General features: G+C 38.0%; 1 protein-coding gene and 3 pseudogenes across 1 annotated transcript; all 4 read right to left on the bottom strand.

Annotated features, from left to right (window-relative positions):
* The window catches only part of LOC120206068, a 10,155-nt pseudogene extending 4,580 nt beyond the window's left edge, over positions 1-5,575 (bottom strand).
* LOC120205888 overlaps positions 1-20,618 on the bottom strand; it is a 26,793-nt pseudogene extending 6,175 nt beyond the window's left edge.
* LOC120206070 (transcription factor MYB74-like) lies at positions 10,359-11,627 on the bottom strand. The gene is made up of 5 exons (XM_039205818.1): positions 11,580-11,627; positions 11,385-11,548; positions 11,176-11,308; positions 10,709-11,077; positions 10,359-10,672 (listed from the first exon to the last, which is right to left on the bottom strand). The coding sequence occupies exons 2-5, from the start codon at positions 11,515-11,517 to the stop codon at positions 10,366-10,368; spliced, it is 942 nt and encodes a 313-aa protein (XP_039061749.1). The 5' UTR covers positions 11,518-11,548; positions 11,580-11,627; the 3' UTR covers positions 10,359-10,365.
* LOC120206069 lies at positions 15,886-17,880 on the bottom strand (annotated as a pseudogene).

The following is a 20,618-nucleotide window of genomic DNA, read 5'->3' as shown; positions in this document are numbered from 1 at the left end:
TATAGTTGAAAAACCGAAAAGGTTTAGGGCCCCAGTTTTTCCCCATCTTCTACCAATAGTATCGGGTTGTGATCAGAGAGAGATCTAGGAAGCAATTTCTGAACAGACTTGGGGAAACAGCTTAAGAAGCTGCTACTCAATAAGAACCGATCAAGCCTTACCCAAGTAGTGATTTCTCTATTATTACCCAAGTGAAAGTGCCACCTGCCAAAGGAATTTATTAAATTTGATTGTTGCAGGAAATTCCTTAGCAGACCCATTGAATGCCAATTTTGTGAGGCACCAATCTTCTCCTCTTGGTCGAGATAAGCATTAAAATCTCCCCCGATGCAAACTGACAGATTAACAGAGTGAACATAACTCAACAGCTGCCTGAAAAACTCCTCTTTTTCTTCCTCTACAGAAGGACCGTACACATTAATAATAACACACTCCACTTTAGACACCTTGAACTTCCCTGTTAACACCTGAAATCTACTTTGATTATACACTTTGCTTACCTCATAAGCATTTTCATTCCACAAACACAGCAATCCTCCGGCTGTCCCATCTGCTGGCTGGAAGCTTTCTCCCTTCAGCAGCTTTCCTCCTAATTTCCTTCTAAGCCCCTTCTTGCTTTTACTCAGTTTTGTCTCCTGTAAAAGCAATATGACCGGTTTGTTCTTATTTACAAGTCTCGACACCTCTAATTTTTTCTTTTCTTCCTAAGCCCCTAACATTCCACGAAATATATGCATTTCAACATATACACTTCAAGCCCAAACCTTCGAGAAACAGAAACTGGCTCACTTAGCAGCTTCATTTACCACCCTACACCTTCCTCCATCTTTCTTATTTTATCAATAAAAGCCTCCCTCCCTTCCTTGAAAGAAATGCCTAAACTCTGACAGACTTCCCAAGTATTCACTGCTTCCTCAAGAACTTTAGAGAAGGAACGAGAGTAGACTGTAGATACTTCTGCATTGGCCAAAGCTTCTGAGATTAAACCTCTTCTCTTCTTTCTGTATTTTCTCCGATTCCTAGAAGCAATAATCTGATCTGCCACCCCACTGACTGGAGAAATGCTGCTACTAATAGGGCCCATAGGCGTGTTGTGAACATGGGCATAACCGGTGGTATCCTTATCCTGACCCCTAACCCCTGAAGCTGATGAAAATTGCTTAAAATTATGAAAACCAGTCTGTTCTGAATGTGCTTATGACTATTTTCTGTACATAACCAAACTCGTCTTGTTTTCGACCTTCTATATACCCTCGCAAAACGTCCACAACCCCTCAATCCCTATGAAGTCTTACTTATTGACAAGCCTTTAGATACCTGATATCCCAATCTCCATCTCCTACAACTCTTCACCTTTGAATTTCTGTTAACCTTCTTAGACTTAATTCCTTTGTCACCCATATCTAAAACCTCAATTTCCTGAATGCCTTCATTCTCCTCCTCTACCATGATACTATTGTTCTCCTCATATGTTTCAGAAAGTGTTTGGTCCTGTAAATGGCTTTCATTGTCCACAGGACATCGCTGGGCCAGTGAATCACACCCATACTGCTCAGGCCCAAACTCCTCAGTTCTACCCATTTTAGAATTAATCCCACAATCTTTGACAACTTTATCTTGCCCCGAGGTGCCACCTTCCACGCTGAACACCTTTTTCCTCTCAACAGAAGGAACACCTGACACTTTCTGCTTACTTTTAGCCTCACCTAGTACTGTCCCCTCGTCACAATGGTCAGCCCCTATAATATTATTGACTTCCACGTTAAAATTCAAATTATCATCGATCAGTGTGTCATCCCCATGAGAAGCACCTTTAGCCCGTGCTTCTTGGCTATTCTGAGCTTCTGACATCGTCTGGAAATTCAACTGCCCTTGCTGACCTTCTCTATCATCCCCTTTGCTCCCTTCCGATGAAGTCTCTTCCCCCTGGTCAACTCGTTCTTCCACAGAGCCATCTTCTTCCTCCCCATCATCAAGCTCAGGAAAGAACTCATCACAGCCTTCCACTTTAATCTTAATAATAAAAGATCTACCATATGTATTAATGATTTCCTGGGGCAGAATATCGAACGGGCTTTCCACTCTTAACAACATATGAGCCACCCTGCAGTCCACTCTTTGAGCAGTTTGATCCTGAATCTTCACTAACTTGCCCCATCTCGCTGCCAAACTAGAGAAGAATGAAACTGACCAGCAATTTAAAGGAACACCCATCAAGGATACTGCACAGAAAGGTAATGGAACGCCCTTCTCCTCCTGATAGGCTCCAGCCTTTCAAACCAGAAAGACAATGCCTCCCATTGTCCTCCACCGCTGCGATTTTCTCCTCCACAGACTTAAATACAATCAGACATGCATTTTTCGCAAAACCCCACCTTACCACCTTGACATTAAAACCCTCAGTCCTTAAACCTCTTTGCACAAGCTCAACTTCAAAAATCTGCTTGCATATACCAGTTAGAGATGATCTTAACCAAGTCCTTTCTTCCGTTGGAATATGAACTTCCAAAGGCTTATTGACCTCCCTTGTATCTCCGCAGCTATTCCTCTGCTGACCCTCAGTATTATCCCTTCCCACTACCGAATCCTTATAAGATCTTCCATCATGAAATTTACTTAGCAACTCCCTCCTCCTCGCCTCAACTTGGACTGTTGATCTCTTCCTTCTCGGCTCCACTTCGCTGGCAACTCCAGACCCCACTCCAGTAACTCGCTCTCGGCCCCGCGGATAACTTCTCTTCTGGTATTTCGCAATCGACACCGATATTCTCCTTCCATCTACCACAACATTATTCATCCTATCCTTTGCATTAAACAGATCCTCCTTACTAGCAAAATGCACAAAAGCGAATGTATAATCCTTGTACTTTGGTCTCCTATTAACGAACGGAATGAACACTTTGATCACCTTGCCGAAATAGCTAAAACGCTCCCATAAAACGCTTCTATGCACTCTCCTACTAAGATTATCTATGAAAGCTACCCATGCTCCTTCTCCAGGCAGTGCTCCGCCTCTTCCAGAAGAACCAAAACCAAGCTCCACGTTCGCTCTCTCACTAGCTTTCTCACTCATGTTTTCATAAATGAATTACATAAGACTTAACTAGATCACCCTCTGGAGTACCCCAGAAAGTGAATGCTGCTTCTACTTCCTGTTGAAACAAGGTATTAGAAAACAAAGCGAAAGCATTGGGTAGACTAAATGGGAAAATGCGTAAAAGAAGATAACAAAGAAAAAGCATTTTCCTAACTCCTAAGTCCTAACTGTCCTAAAACCCTTTGGGTTAAATCTATTTGCATCACCTCAATAAAAGCCTTTGGGATCGGGCAGTTTTGTTGCTGCGATAGTCTAAGTGTGCACTTTGCAGCAGTGCGGCCATCTCTACGGGCAACAGCCTTAAAGAATTCCAATAAATTCACACGGCCACCCTTAGAAAGCTCAGCAGTCATGCCTACATCGAGGAAGATGACATGAGGCTTTGTTTTAAAGAGCCGTTTCCGAGAAGCCTTGCTCTGAGACACCCGGACGAGGATATTTCCCGGATGCATGTCAGCATGAATAAAGTTGTCCACCTGAAAGAAGAGAATTATAACTTCTTGAAAACCAGAATTGTCGTACTTAAATTCTCAAGCAGACATGATAATCTGAACAAAGATATAACAACATCAAGAGGATATCATATAAGAACGTTACCAGAAGCATCTTTAAAAGTGCATGAGTTCCGATATGAGCAAGTGCAGTCTTAATCCGATCATGTCCTTCAAGGCCATCAACATAGTGAGCAACACTTTCCCCTTGCTCATAAGTTTCCACTAAAACAGCAGGATGCACAAGTGAATAAACAGGCTTAGGAAAAGAAACATCCCTCCAGCTTCGGAAATTATATATAAAACGGTTCAAATGGGCAGCTTCCCTCGCAAGATCAACTTGAGACATCATGAAAACAGCAAATTGCTGGACACTCTCATCCAATCTCAACCACTTCAGAGTAGGAATGAACTTTGACAATTTTGCCACAGAGTTGATAATCACAAAATCTCTCCTAATTGATTCACCAACACCAAGATGTCTAACCTTCACCGCAACTACCATGGGCTTGACCCACTGACCAGGATAGCGGAATCTCAAAAAAGCCCGGTGCACCTGAGCTATACTTCCAGATGCCACGGGTTCCTCTTCAAAAGCCTCAAAGATTTCAGAAGCTTGCGGCCGAATGCCTTTTCAATAGTTCTCTTTGTGTAGGCAAAGCTATGCTCAAGAGCTTTGCTGTGAAGCTCCGAAAGCTTGATGCATAGATCTCTAGGAAAGAGATCAGGTCTTGTCGCTGCCCATTGGCCCCATTTAATGAAAGCTGGACCTGCCTTTCCAAGTGTGCAATGCACAACCTCAAGCCACATTTTTCTGAATTGAGGACCAAAAGCGTTGGCAAAAGGTGCCATTATTTGCTAGGAGAGAACAGAAAAGCAAGAAACAAAGCCCTCACCAGCAAAATGACACCCTCAACTGCTGAAAGTAGTATAGCATAAACAAAAGCATGCCCGTCTTGTGCATGCATAGACAAAGCATTCTGTGATGGGTAGTAATCTGTCTCTATTAAAGTCTTCTGTGCCAATGCTTCTCGTCCACATGTCAATCCAAAAACCAGGTACTATCAGTGTGAGCGGGACAAAGCTAAGCTGACCGCTTGAGCAGCCCTGCTTATGTGTGGGGAAGTTCGACCACTCGCAGAACATTTCTGTGTGAGCCTTTTCCAAGCAACTTGCGTATGATGAGTTACTGCACTACTTGCAGAATGGAAGGAATAATTCCTGATAAAATAGCCTATACCAAACCCTTCCTTCGTATTCTGCAATAAGAATGGAGCATGTCCTCCACCATTCAACCTATAATGAAAGCACAGTCTATATTTCGGCAAAAGCAATACAACAGTAACCACTGTTGCGTACTTTCTAAATTCTGATTGGTTCGACCTCTGGTTCGAAATAGCAGATTCTGGTGCTTTCCTAATATTTGCAAATGTCAAAAGTCTGCATTCCAACAATTCATTCAACAATTACGATGCAAATTCACAAAACCTTAGAACCAGTTCTTCTCTTGCAAAAAAAAAGAGAGTAAAGTATTAACTACTAAGAACCCAATTCTCGACTTCACTCAACATGACAACAAGAAGGTTACTTTGTTACTTTATTCCATTCAACTCAACATCTCAATTCACTTAAAAAGGTTTAAACCTACAATGTAACAATTCATTAACACACAATCTCCAAGAGAAACAAATCCCCTAATAAACTTAAACCCAGAAATAAAAGAAGCTTTAAATAGAGGACAAAAGAGAGGAACCTGGACATGGCGATACCGAGAGAGGGGTGCAAAAGAGGAGAGCTTTGAAGAGGTTAACGTGTGCAGACAGTTGAAAAAAGAAGCAGCTGAAGACGACGTTTTTGAATGCATTTTCTCATGGATGATTCTCTGCTGATTAACATCAAAATTCCGATGTGTTTTTGAGCTCAACTTCATTCTCTTCGTACTGGTAACCTAGCGGTGGGACAAGAAGAAGAGAAAGGAAAGCACAGAGATCACCGCCTGCCTTAATGGGCCTAATATTGCTGAAGACACCGACAAGGATATAATGGGACCACTTTGGTTAACTTTAATGGGCTTCATTCATGTAATTGCCTTGAACTTAGAAATTCCTATGTCAGATCAACTGATCTTTAAATCAGGATTACTTCTTTCATTTCCACCTTAAACATGTATATTGTTTAGATTTCAACCTATCTTAAATCATAGAAGATAATAGCCTAATACTATGAAGATTAAACTATGTTCAGGACGGAAATGACTCTAATGAACTTTATTTTATTACTTCAATTATCATTTTAAACTAACCCAATTTTATATAGACTTTATTTAGTATTATGAGTTGTACAATTTTTGAATCTCAGTCCATCCTATATACATGTATAATATATGTGAATGAAGCTAAATCTTAAATGTTTCTCTCCACCACTTGCATGCAGTACAGTATTAGTCGAATTTATAACCTAATGTATTAATAACAATTGAATAGAATAGAATATATATCCTATAGTCCTCAACGATTAATAACATACCAACGAGGCAAAGGTCGTTCACACACAAAGAACAGGATCTAAAGCTTCACTGCCATACGTACGTCAACAAACTAAGCTTGAGGTCGCCTACCTTTTAACCTTCTAGAAATCATTATTCAAATTCTCAAAGTTTATGGTTGGAATTTTATATTATGATTTGATCTTAAAATATTATGATATATTTTTATCAACAATTTCTAGAACATGTTGTTAAAAGTTCTCAGTTAACAATTTTTTTTAGATTGTGAGTTCGATATCTATTATGAGCAAAATTTTCATTCCACCTTCCCTAAAGTAGAATTGTTCAAAAATTAAAACATTATGAAAAGATTTATTTGGTGAAAAAAAAGGAAATTAAGAGACAAATAGAATATTTATATTAGATGTAAAGATTTCGGATCAAATCGAGATACAAGAACATATTTGTGATGTGGACCTTGTCATACATCTGATCTATATAAGACTACATTTCTTTTATGATTTCTTGATTGAAAGTAGAACTTTGTATTAAGAAGAACTCGTTATAATACTAAATTTCTTCCAAATCAAATAATCAACTTTATAAATAGATAATATGAATTAGAGTTATAGTAAGACGTAATTTTTGAATTCGCGTGAGAAATTGTATTCATAAATCCTTATTATTTTGATATACATTGAACTCAACACTGCCGCAGATGCATTATCTCCAGAAGCTGAGGCAACTTTCATGTCTTTCTCTCGACCACTCTTCGGTATCTTAGATGACATCCGTGCAGCCAGTACACAAGATCCAGATAGTCAACACACATTCGAACTGCTCTCCGAGAAGGTAAAACTGATTACATTGGGTATGAGGAACATGATGGGTTATTATTTGGAGGGCGAATTCTGGTGCGAAATGAAACTGCCCTTCGATAGTTGTTGTTTGTTGTTGAGGGAATTTCATAGCTCTTTAGTAGGGGACATGCTGGCATCACACGCACCTTTCAGCGATTGGCTGTTAACTTTTATTGGAAAATTAGCTGACTCTTATTTCCATATGTAATGGGGTAAGGAGAGATAAGATAGTAAGTTGCTCCCAACGTCAGATTAAGAGCAGTTTCCGTGGGAGACCTCTAAATTATGAAATGCCCTCCGTAAGATTTGATTCCATGACCTCCGTAAGACTTGAGCCCACGACTTCAACAACCTCAAGATTAAAAACCTTGTGCTCTACCAACTGAGTTGGATAGGCATTTCTGTTTTTAACTTTTATTGGAAAGGAATGCGAAAAGCAGTTCGACAGTTAGTTACTGAGTGTAAAATTTGTCAACGCATGAAGAGTGATAGCTTGGTGCGAGCCGGACTCTTGCAGCCACTCCCTATTCCTAGTCAAGTATTTGAAGACATTTCTTTGGATTTTATTATGGGGTTGCCAACTTCAAATGGAAAAGAGACTATCTTAGTTGTCATCGACAGATTGACCAAATACGGCCATTTTTTCGCTCTTCCCCGACACCTTGACTGTAAATATGTGGCTAAGGATTTGGTTCAAGGCGTGGTGAAACTTCATGGAATCCCGAGGACAATAGTCAGTGATAGGGATCGGATTTTTGCTAGTGAATTGTGGACAGAAATGGCCGAACTTCAGGGAACAGAGTTGTGTTTAAGTTCGGCCTACCACCCCCAAACGGACGGTCAAACTGAAGCTTTAAATCGATGCTTGGAAATGTATCTTCGATGTATGGCTGGTGACGATCCGAACAAGTGGGAACAATACTTCGCATGGGCGGAGTATTGGTACAACACTGCGTACCACGTATCTGCAGGAATGACCCCTTTCCGAGCATTATACGGGCGAGATCCTCCTACCAACCTTTCTTATTTAGAAGGCGGTTCTTCGAATGCCCATGTAGATCAAGCCTTAAAAGATCTTGATGACTTGCTTCGTGTTTTGAAACACAATCTAGTGCACTCTCAAGGCCGAATGAAAAATCATGCAGATAAGCATCGTCGTGAGCTGGTATTCGAAGAAGGAACTTGGGCATTCCTACAGCCCCATCGGCAACTATCACTACGGCTACGACGACACCAAAAGATTGGACCACAGTTCTTTGGTCCTTATTGAGTTCTCAAACGCGTTGGTCCTGTCGCTTACAAACTGGATTTACCAAATTCTAGTCGCATACATCTAGTTTTCCACGTGTCGCAACTCAAGCCATGCAAAGGTCAACCTCTGCAACAAATCACGCCCTTGACATTGCTGCAGACTGATGTTTTGCCATCTGTTGATTCTGCTAACCTTGAGGACAAGGTCGTTCTTCCAGGAGGGGGTAATGTAGTGGATAAGACTGGGGCAGTAGCAAGGGGAAATGAGAACACATCTATGAAGGGAGTTAGCAATCCACAACGGTCACCAAGGACATCCGAGAATTGTGTAGGAGCCCAAGGGAGAGAAAGACAGCCAAGGCCTTAACCGATTTTGTCCGTTTCTGAGAGTTGGGAATATAAATAAGAACGTTTTATACAAAAGAGATATTATCTGTAATCCTTGAAATTTTCCAATTTTTCCTTAATCTACTATCTTTTAGAGATTCGGACTTATTAGTTTTGTGACCTAAATTACATATATAATCTGGTTTAAAGAGTTCATGTTGTGATCCAATTGATGAATAAATAAAATTTGAGAGAAAAGAAAAGAGGATTTGTGATGGATGGGCTCGTGCTTGTTGCTTATCATTGACTTTGTCAGTGGTGAGAAGGCCAAGCTCCTGCGATATGGACGTCGTTGTACATCCAATTGTACAAGATTATGCTTGTTTTATTAATGTTCATCTGGAAAAAGAAAACTGGTTTTATTATATTTTTTCCTATGCAAATTTCGTTTATAATCCTATAAATTGTTAACATGGCTTAGGGTTTTCTCACAATTTCCTTGTATTATTTTAACATTATAATGAATCTTTTTTCTTTATCCGTAATTTTTTTGTCAAAAGATTTTCTACTAAAATATAGATATCTCTTTTATATCATAATATCATTATATTTATCTCGATCTTTTTGAACTAATAAAACGATTTCATTTTATGCTCTCACATCATAAAAGTTTAATCGAACCGAGTAATTACAACTTTACCGGTGACACCATTAGCCACGTAAGCTAACAAGTTTGTATTTCTTTACCCCGAGTTATGACAACTATATAGTCTTCATACATAATTTCAATCACTAAAAATTGTCTATTTCATTTTTTATGAGAATTGTTCTTCAATTATTTTCATGTAAGTATGAGAACGGGTGATTATTTGAAAGTTAATCATGAATGGATGAATTAGTGACATAAAGAGGTAGGTCACTTTTGTTAGTTAAAATCATAAATGACGTAATAAAGAAGGTTGATGAAATAATTTTTTAGTTAATCACGATTAATATAAAGTATTATTTGATTAAGAATGATAAAGTGAAATATTTTCTTTTTTGTTGTTCGTTGCATGAAGACAATGTAGTAAGTAATTATATATTAATGGTATGAAAAGTCAAAGCTAGGTTTGTTCTCAAAATCTGGATAAAGAAGACTGGTACCGTAGTTACCCGGTTAAGGCTTTAAAGGACTCAAAAAGTCAAAAACCCCATGCATGATTGAGTCCACGTGTCCCTCAAATGCTGACGTGATGAAACATTAGGGTCGCTCTTACGACGGATAATAAAAGACACAACAAGAACCCCGCCATGCTTTTTTATTTGTGGTCCCCCACGCCATTGGTCGACACGTGCCCTTCTATTTTCATATTTTATTTTTAAGGTCAATCCCGCCATTACCATAATCCCCCGTGCAAAATTACCTACTTTTTTTTTTATCACACTACCTGAAAATACAATACCCCTTACAGGTGGCACGTACACGTGTCCTATTCACGACCTCCGACTTCGTCGTGGCCGGAAAGCCCGCCGATCTTTGACATCCCCCTGTCGGTATCTTTGAAACCAAAAGCTTTCTCTCTTTATCATATATATTATTAATATTTTAACAGTTGAATTATATTTTAATTATGTCACTATTTAAATAATATATATAACATAATTAGAATAAATGAAATAATAAGACGAGTAATCTAAGTAAGACAATGATTACATAAAATAATGGACATGTCAATAATAGAAACTTTTCAATATAATAAAAAGATTTTACAAGAAAATGCGGGAGAGAAAGGATCTTTGCTTCCCAATACAGAAATCTTAAAGAAAATTGCAACAAATTAAAAATTATCAACAATCCCACATTGAATCTGATCAAAAATATGGGATCTGATCAAACTTGTAAATGTTACTGCTATAGCTTTCTCTTTCGTCTTCAGTGCTGCTACTGTTAAAGTACGTTGAATTCGAATTCAATGGTGTCGGACTCGAAGAATGCGTCGATAGAACCGACGCAAAGCTGAAGCTCGGGTCGGATACGTAATAATTGTTGTAGTTTGCCGGTAACGGCACGTAATCTTCAGTCAAATCTTGTTGCCAGCTGCTGAAGTCGGCAACGTTTGATTGGAACTGGTCTACGTTAGGGTTTATCATCAACTGTACTTCGTTATTTGAAAATGGAACACTACTACAAGGAGGAGTACTCAACGAGGTGCAAGCTGGTGGGATTCCTTGGCCCTGCATCAATGGCGGATTATATTGGTTTTGGACTTGGCTTTCTTCAATATCTTGAAAAACAAAATCTGGGTTTTGGTTTTCACGTTGAGATGAGATGAGAGAACTGGCTAGCCTTAGAATCTCAGGGTTAACAAAAGATTGAGCTCCGAGTAACCTCGCCATGTTCATCTGAGACTTGTTGTAAAGAGAAGAACTTAAGATCGAGGAAAGGTCAAGAAGATCGAGCCGTGGATTATGTGTCACCGGATCGATCCCCATTCGGAGAAGCCTTTTCCGAATGTGTGTGTTCCAGTAGTTCTTTATTTCGTTGTCTGTTCTCCCGGGCAACCGAGCAGCTATGGAAGACCACCTACATACACACGTGTACGAAACAGAACATAAGAAAAAAAGAGAAAGGAAACTGATACCAAACACCAGTTGTGTGTGTCAAATGGTAAGAAAACTCACTTGTTGCCCAATACACTGTGGAGCTGAATAATAATAGTTTCTTCCTCCTCGTAAGAAAACCTCCCTCTCTTGACATCAGGCCTCAAGTAATTAGTCCATCGGAGACGACAACTCTTTCCACACCGTTGAAGCCCTGTAGTTTTAACAATCGATCAAAAAGGTCCTTATAACCATAGGTATACACATTACAAACACTTACAAAAGCTTACCTGCATTCTTTGGTAATGTTCTCCAATTGCCATAACCATGTTTTTGGATGTAATCGATCAATTTCTGATCTTCCTCCGGTGTCCATGGCCCTTTTTTTAGCCCAGTTTTCTCACAGCAAGGTGATCTGCCCATGATGTTAACACAGTTTAACAAAAGCTTTGGTTAATTAGATTTGAGTCGAGAGATGATTTGAAGGAGAAATGATGCGCAGCAAAGGGATGTAGGGTCCGTATTTGGGACGTGCGTGTATAAATAAGCAAGAAGGTAAGGGGTGAAAGAAGCCGAAATCTAAGTCAAAAATATTGGGTACCGTCCTCTGTTTATCACTGTGGTAACGTGTCCTCCTTTGTGATAAAAATGATATTTTGGCTTTGGCCCTTTTACTATACTCAAAGTTGGGATTTAGTCCCAATATTTTTTTAATTTGGTATAAACACAAGGTTAAACTACACTAATAGTCTACACTAATAGTCTACGAACTTTTAGGATGCTTTCACTTTGATCACTGAAATGGAAAAACTTTTATTGAAGAAAGACAATTAACGTGACATGTTAAAAAATCTTTAAAAAAACTCGACAATTATCGTTTCTCCTTTCATAATTGTTCCTTCCGGTGCTCGGTGGTCTCTATGATTAAAAAAACTATTGAACTACTTTTCTTCTTCTCTTTCTTTCCTTCAATTCAAATTCGTCCAAAAACTTTTCAGTTTCTTCAAATCACAATCGAAACTAAAAGTTAAAACTTTTTGATTTGTCACTGATAATTGAATGTTCAATTTGAAATTGAATTATGTTAATCTTTTGGTCAAAAGAAACCTTTCCACTGTTGGGATTGACCAATGACTGTTCTATTTATTGGAACCATAAGATTGATTGTGATTTATGTTTAAAAAGTTCGGCGAGGACAGTTAAAGTGTCTTGAAAATTCAGTGACCACTAGTGTAGGTTACTCTAAACATAACTTAGTTTGAGCAGGGACCAAACCCCTATTTTGACCAAGAAAACTGTGAAGTCTGTCTCTTTCTTTTGGGATTAGATTTCGTCAAACAAAATCTAAAAATCTTCCATTTTTAATTAGCATTCCCTTAATAAGTCTGAATTAGGGGAAGATAGCCCATTGCAATTAATCATAGCCCATCGTTTTCCCTGGCGTAGGGAGAGTGTTCCACTCCTAACTTTCTGGAACCATATTAGCTGTCTCCAACATACAAAAGCCACGTGTCCACCCTCTTTATTTTGTTCTTGCAATTTTCACAAAGATTTTGGCTTCACAGGACTTGATTTTAAGTTAAAGCTTAGAAACATCTGAGTTGTGATTCCACAATGACTGGTTTGCCCATGAATGCTGATTTGCTGGACGAATTCTCTTCTCACTGCATGAGGGTAATCAAGCCATTTTCCTTTCAAAATACTTTTTATTACTCAATTGGTTTTCTTGTTATTTAAATAGTAAATGCTTGTGGAAGCATTGAATTTGAGGATGACAATAATGGAGTTTGGTTGTTTGCCGAAATATATATATATGCGTGTGTACATTTATTATATGCATAGAGAGAGCCCCCAAAAGAGTTCTCCTCCAATGGATTTCAAGACAAGACTTCAAACTTTTAGGTTGAATTTTCATAATATATGTTTTCCTCGTTCAGTTATTAATATTTATTTTGTTGATTAATTATTTTAGATGGAATAATATAAACTTGTATTATCAAGACCATCTTATCAACATAGTTTACTTTATTTTTAATTCAATTATTGACGCTATTATCGCTATGAATCATCGAATCGTCTAAAAATTCTAATCAAATTAATTGTTTATTAATGATTTTTTTTATCTAAATCAAAAGAGGTAAATCATAAAAGTTCAAACTTTGATTTAATAGCTTTTATTATAATTTGATCATTTGCAACCCATACCTAGGGATGGGCATGGGTTGGGTTAGATCATGTTTTTGGTCCACCCGACCCAACCCGAGAACAAGGAGTCCTCCACCCGAGATCCGATCCGACCAAAACAAGTTTTCACCCGACCCGAAACCGACCCGATATATAACTTAAAATCCCGACCCGACCCAATCCGAAATAATAAAAAAATAATTTTATTCAATAAAAACAGTGACTAAATTGAAAAAAATATATATAGAGGGGTATTATTGTAATTATTCCTAAATATATAAGGTAAAATTATATTTTTTTCGAGTCGGATCATATATTTTTCACCCTAAACCCGAACCCAACCCGAACATCACATTAAAAAAACCCGACCCGATCAGATCGGGTCAAGTTGAAACCCGTCGGGTTTGGATCCCATGCCCATCCCTACCCCTACCTTTCATTTATACATTTTTTAAGTGGTATAAATCTCAAAAGTTACATGTGAATTTGATATATGAATTTTGATTTTGAGCCGTAGCATTGGGCTGTTAGATTACTACGTGGGCTTGAAATACTCCTTGTGATATTGGATTTTCTCCTAATTTGATATCACGGGCCTGTTATATCGGTGGTTAAATTAATTAGATTATTGATCTTTTACATATAATTTAATTTAATTAAATAAAAAATATTAAAAACTTCAAATCATATTCGATCAACTGAATTATCAAATTTTTATAGTTTAAAGATAATTTTGTAATAGTTTAATAATTTTAAACATCATTCTGTAATGATTTGATAAATTTTAATAATCGTTTTATAACTTTTTGAAGGAAAAACAATAACAGTTTTGTAATATTTGAAAAGTTATTTATCAGAAAGTAATTTTATACAATTAGGTGATATTTAATATAATTTTATCTTCTATTTCTTTTATGGTAAGCTGCTGCTTCTATCTATTATTAGTCCCATAACCAAACAATTAATGAAAGAGAAGTCCCAACAAACGATATAAATCTGGCACTAAATTCCTGCTGCACTTTAAGTTTATAATAAGTTGCAGGAAAAAATATTATTAACTATCGATAATTGATTTATTAATCGATTTATTTAAATGATAATTATCAATTTAATATAATTTATAATATTATAATTCAAACGAAGAGACTTTAATTATCCTTCACAAAAGCAAATTAGTTGGATTGCCAAGAAACACTGAAAATATCTTCACCCACCCCCAGAGCAGAATCTTAAACCATCCGAAAGCAGACAAAGTCTTATTAACGTCCAAATCAAACGTTGGTACAGCATGGGCCATGACATTTTGCATCGTCTTGTTCCTATCCCCTTATCCAGAATCTTCGCGTTCCGTAATAAAAGCCACACAAATCCACTTTAGCCCCTCGTTTTCCTGCCTTTTGCCGCTTGTTTTCTTCAAAACAATCGTCCTTCAACCTCTATATAAACAAGCCCCAAGTTCCGCCATTAATTCTCCAAATACTTCAGCAAAGAAAAGAGGAAGAGATTTTTGTTTGGTTTTTGAGCTTGAGATACGCGAGCAGGGTGTTTTTACCAGTTAGGGATGAGGGTGGTGCAGTTGATGAAAGATCATGCATCCAAGTGTGAAGCTAATTTAAGGTCTCTCAAAGATTCCGCTTCTTCTTCTTCTTCTTCATCATCATCATCTTCGTCTTCTTCTTCAAAGCAAGCGAGGCGTTTGTCTAGTACGGTCGATTTCAAGGGGCCGGCCGCCAAGAACGAGCGGCTGAAGCGGGCGGAGGAGTCTCTCAGGACCGTCATGTTCTTGAGCTGCTGGGGTCCTAACTGAGATCAAACTACTGTAAAAGTTCTTGCATGTATATACATATACATATATAGTTACTCTCATGTATGAACTATAAACTATAAATATGATCTGTTTGAGGATTTTGTATTTGGCTTTTTATGTCAATCTTTCTTTCCTCTAACAATCAGTTACGTTCAAATCGTGTTTCCATGTCTTCTTTCCTTTAACTGGATTCTATCTTTTCCTTAGATCTTTCTTTTTGGTTCTTGTTTGTGCAGAGCTTATTTTTGCTCTGAATTGCCATAAGCAGCAGGGACGAATCTAGACCAAAGTACGGGGTCAAAATGTTTAATTTTAAAATAATAAAGATCTAAAATGATATTATACCAAAAGCATCATCAATCATTTCGCTTGATTTTCACAAATTTTGAGTATGAATACAGCTTTCAATTAAATTATTATTATTATTATTAAAATATCATACTCATAACATTAATTAAATAACTTTTCTTTTGAAGTCACATACAACATGTTTAGACAAATTTATTTTAATATATACTTTGTGTCAAGTCATTATTTATTTCATTTTAACCTAAATCATGCAAATATATAGCATGTAATTATTAAATAAATTTAAATGCAAGTATAATTCAAGAAATTAATATGGGGCAGAAAATGTCAGTATGGAACAGGTTTCTATATCCAATGTTCATTTTCTCTGGTATAAAATAAATTCTCAATTTTCCCCTTCAGATTTTAGAATGAAATACATTAATTTCACTAAATTTAAATCTTTTATTTTATTTTATTCTACTTGATCGGATGTTTATCCTTATAAATAACATTGAAAATCAATGGTATGTATTATAAACCAGAAGCTACATTTTGAGAAGCAAAGAAGACACAATTAAATCCATAGGGAGTAACACTTCCTTTACACCTTGCCCTCCATTAGGGCAATCGAGGTCTTCGACGAATCGGGACCAGTACCATTGCGACTTCCATACTGGGTTCGTTTCTTCCATCGGTATACCCTTTGTTTCAGGCAAGGCAAGAAGCAGAACACGAATATGGGCATTACCAGCACGAAAAAAGCGAAGAACAGGAAGAGCCCGAATTTCAAGTGGCAGAGCATGAACACCTGAGCCACCGCGAATGTGAAGAGCATGTTGACGTAGACTTTGATGCTTTGTGCGGCCGATCGGATTTCCAGTGGGAAAATTTCACGGGAACTAACCAACCCAGGGGTCCCCATGACCAGGCGAATCCGGCCACGTAAATGCATATGAAAAGCACCACAACAATGGCATACCATTTGGGTAACTCACCGGGGTTTCCACTTATTCCAAACTTCGCACCAATGCAAGCTGCCACAATTCCCTGGCAAAAAGCAACAAAGATAGAGCATTTTAACAACAAATTTTCATGTCTAATTTTGATGGTTAACAAAAATATTAAAAGTACCTGACAGATCAACATTTGAACACCACCCTCTAGGAAAAGGAATCTCCTTCCCCACTTGTCGACCCCATAGATTAAAACAACCGTTGCACCGACGTTAAAGACACCGGTAATCATCGCGGACATGAAGGCGGTATCGTCTTTGAAACCAATGGTGCTGAACAAGACAGGAGCATAGAACATAATCACATTGATGCCGGTCAGTTGTTGGAAAAAGGGAATGAGGATCGCCATCGTTAGATGTCTGTGGCTGTACTTCCTCTGCAACAAGTTCCTCCACGGGTGCTCCACAAGCTTCGATGTTTCGATGGCGGCAACGAGGTCCTTAAATTCCTAGTCGACGCCACGGATTCTTTTCAACTTGGCTTTGGCTTCCTCGGTTTGGCCACGTTCGATCATCGAGTTCGGGGTGCTGGGGAGGACTAATGAGCCGACAGTGATGATTAAGGCGGGTACCATTGCGCTACCCCCAGCCACCTTTGATCATGGCGAAGAAGTAATTTAGCACGTTGGCGATGAGGATACTGATTGTGATGGATAATTGGAAGCCTATGTTCAATGCTCCTCGGAATCTGTACGGGTATATTTCCGATAAGTAGAGTGGAACGGACTGTAATATCTAAAAAGAGGTTGTTTATTCATCATGTAAATTGATCCATAAATTTCAAAATATTATAATTGAGTTCTTAATTAATTAAAGTATGGATATTTTATCGTTTACCTGATTGGCGAATCCAATACCGAAACCGAGCAACATACTACCGACGACATCCAAACAGCTTTAGCAAAGCCATTGATGAGAGCTCCGGAGAAGAAAAGTAAACCACCGAAGAGCATCGACAGTTCTCTCCCCAGCTTACGGGTGACAAACTGACAATGGAGGCTACAATGGAAGACAACAGAGCAGCCAAATACAGCGACGACGTGAACATCGTCAGCGTTTGGCTATCGTATTGACAAAACTTATTCTTCGACTTATCGGCTTCCTTCTTCTCCCAAACGCTCCGGAAAAACTTTTGCAGAAACGAAGTCATCGTCGTTACCTCACCTGTTCGAAAAGAAATTAATATTTTATTGACAGCGTATATTTCTATGCATTATTACGGTTTTATTCAGTGACCGTTACCTGAGATACGATATAGTAGCTGAAAATCAAACTCCCCATGTCTGCAACGATGCATGTTACGGTGACGAACCGAGTGAGGTTACCCGGATAGTCCTTGCCGGTACCTGGTCCGATTCCTCCTACGGCCGGCATTTTCGATCTTTTGTTAACTTCGAATATAGGAGAAACGAACTCAAGAAGTAGGGGAATTTATACAATGGGAAGAGGCGATTAGTACAATGAAAGAATCACGAAATTCTTGGACCAGATTGTAAATAAATAAATAATGTGAGTTGTTTATATAGAGAAAAAATAAAAAAAATAAAAATTCATATTGTTCCAAGATTAAGTAGAAGACTTGAGCAAAAAGATATATTTTCTCAATTATTAATCAGTAAATTTAAAATATTTTTTTTCTTAATGAATGTTCTGTGGTTAAATTGTGTTTTTGGTCATTCTATTATGCTTAAATTTGGAATTTAGTCTATATACTTCAATTTGATCAGCATAATTTAATCCCTCTACTTTTATTATTACTAATTAGTTAAAAATATTATGATATTAATATTCTCAATTTAAATTAGTTGAATTAATTTATTATATTTATATTTAATTACAACTGTTTATAATATATTATATTAAATTAATTATTTTTTAATCATAGACGATATATATTATGTACAAATTAATTATATAATGTATATCTTCGTCAATGCTATTAATTTATATGATATTGTGCTAATCCACCAGGTTTTAAGGTTAGATACACAAACAACATGCCAACGAAGTAGACCTATTTAATATTCTTGTGAAATTTTATTTTAATTTAACCGAACCTCATAACCATAAATTTAGGTAAGGGATGGCTACTCTAAGTACAGGGTCAGGGCATGTCACCAACCTCGCAGAGAGTTGAAAGTAGTACTTACAATTACGATCATCCATGGAACGGGACTGGAAGCTTAATAGCAATGTAGGGCCACCGACCCCATATAAATGAGAATGGTACTGAAACTGAAACCTAGGGTACTCTAGTACAGAGTCAGCATGCTCATAGAGATGAAAGTAGTAGTGACAATCATCCATCAAATGAGACCCAAATCTTAGTACTAGTCTAGGGTTCGGGCATGCCACTGACCTCATACAAATGAGACTGCTGATGAAACTCCAACCTATATGCTTATCGAAATGGTAATGCCACCGATTATTGTTTTATTTGTTCTCAAGCTAAATGGTATCAACCATGTCCTCAAGCCAAATGGTATTACCGTATTAGGCGAAAATGTACTTATACGTAGAGATATACAGTGACAAGAAACTACATTCAATGATGCCAGACTCCACTCAGCATACTGCGAAACCTATTGCTGGATAATTTCCTTACAAGTCTTTTGGCATCATAAACTTCAGATTCAGCAAGTTTCTCTATGTTCTTTGGATGACAAGAACCCGCAATCTTTCTTCTCCCGCTATTGCAACTTGTCAATGACATTAATATAGATAGCAAGAGCCTTTTGTTATTACCTGTAACGCCTTCCTCTTGATCAAGCAATTGTAAGAGCAATCCTATGTTTCGATCGTCTTGGATGAACCTTTTTCGATTTTTGAAACCGAGACCAAGCTCAAGAGTGCCCCAGCCGCCATTTCGCGCACTTCGTATGACTTTGCATCGCAATTTGACAAGCTCGGGCATGAAACCTGCTTCCCCCATTGCCTTCTTAGCTTCTTCTGATGCAGCACAGAGCCTAGATGTCACCTTGAGGGCCGATTCTTGAACCGAAACCTCAAAGTTGCTTAGGAAGAACAACAATTGATCGATGAAACCATAATCCATCAACAGATTGATTCTGTTATGTGATGAAAAACAGAGATTCTCAATTGCCCTTAATGAAACTTCTCTTGTTTTCGAAGAGGTAGCTGATTTTGGATCCAAAACGCGTACTAACGCATGAATCCCTCCTTCAGTAATGATGGTTCGACGAATCGATTCATCCCCGGAAGCTATATTCTGAAGGAACTCTATTGAATTTATCTGCAAAATGTCATCCTTCGATCTTGCTAGCTCGATGAACATCGAGATCGCTCCTCCATCAGCCATGAATCTCTTAATCTCTTCGATGCCGACAAGATTTCGCAACACCCCACAAGCAGGACCGAACAATTCACCATTGATATCGCCATTCGAACATATTTTCAACAGGGCAGTCACACCACCATGAGCCGAAACAGACCATGCATTGTCTGCATTAACAGTCAACTTATAAAGACACTTAGCAGCTTCTTCTTTACCCAAATCACTACCTCTCAAGAACCCTAATCAAATTCCCAATAATCCCAGCTTTAACCAAAAACCCTTTATACAAATCAAACCCAGAAATCAAAGACAAAATCTTTGAAGCCTGTTCTTGAATCTCCATCTCTGGGGAATCAAGAAACCCTACCAAAACATACACAATGTCACCAATTTCAACTACTATTTTAACATACCTCTCATCATCCTCCACAGCTTTATATAAATTACCCAAAGCTTGCCTCTTCATCTCTGTATCGCCGATCTTCATTCTCGTCAACAAATCCCTTACGTAAACCTCATGTCTTCTTTGCAAGCACCAAGACCTGGCCTTGAAACAACAATGGCGAAACCACGGCTCAAAATCCCAGCAGCGTAAATCCCAGAAAGATTCTTCACATGGGAATCGAATTTCGCAATGATAACATCAAGGTCGCTTTGCATCAAGAGCTTCCCGCTATAAGAAATCCAGACATCTTCTTGCAAGATCACAACACTCATTTACAGTGACCAAATGGAAGAAAAATCACAGCTTTCAACCGCCACTAACCCAGAACTCAACTCTTGGAGCTTCTTCCGAATAACTTGCCATTTAACATTGAAGACTCTGATAGAATGTGAGAGAGAAATCAAAGAAGATACATCCTCACTCTGATAGAATGTGAGAGAGAAATCAAAGAAGATACATCCTCAATAACCTGCCTGAGACTCGATTCCAT

The sequence above is a fragment of the Hibiscus syriacus genome, unplaced genomic scaffold (genome assembly GCF_006381635.1).
Source record: "Hibiscus syriacus cultivar Baekdansim isolate YM2019G1 unplaced genomic scaffold, ASM638163v2 tig00013285_pilon, whole genome shotgun sequence".
Taxonomy (NCBI): Eukaryota; Viridiplantae; Streptophyta; class Magnoliopsida; order Malvales; family Malvaceae; genus Hibiscus; species Hibiscus syriacus.
This window is presented reverse-complemented; position numbering and strand designations above follow the sequence as displayed.

Bases quoted from the DNA above. Each gene is read 5' to 3' on its own strand.
- LOC120206070 (XM_039205818.1), bottom strand. From the start codon at position 11,517: ATGGGCAGATCACCTTGCTGTGAGAAAACTGGGCTAAAAAAAGGGCCA. The intron at 11,078-11,175 runs GTGAGTTTTCTT...GTGTGTATGTAG, and splicing joins CACAGTGTATTGGGCAACAA to GTGGTCTTCCATAGCTGCTC. The intron at 10,673-10,708 runs TTGCACCTCGTT...TTGTAGTAGTGT, and splicing joins GGCCAAGGAATCCCACCAGC to TCCATTTTCAAATAACGAAG.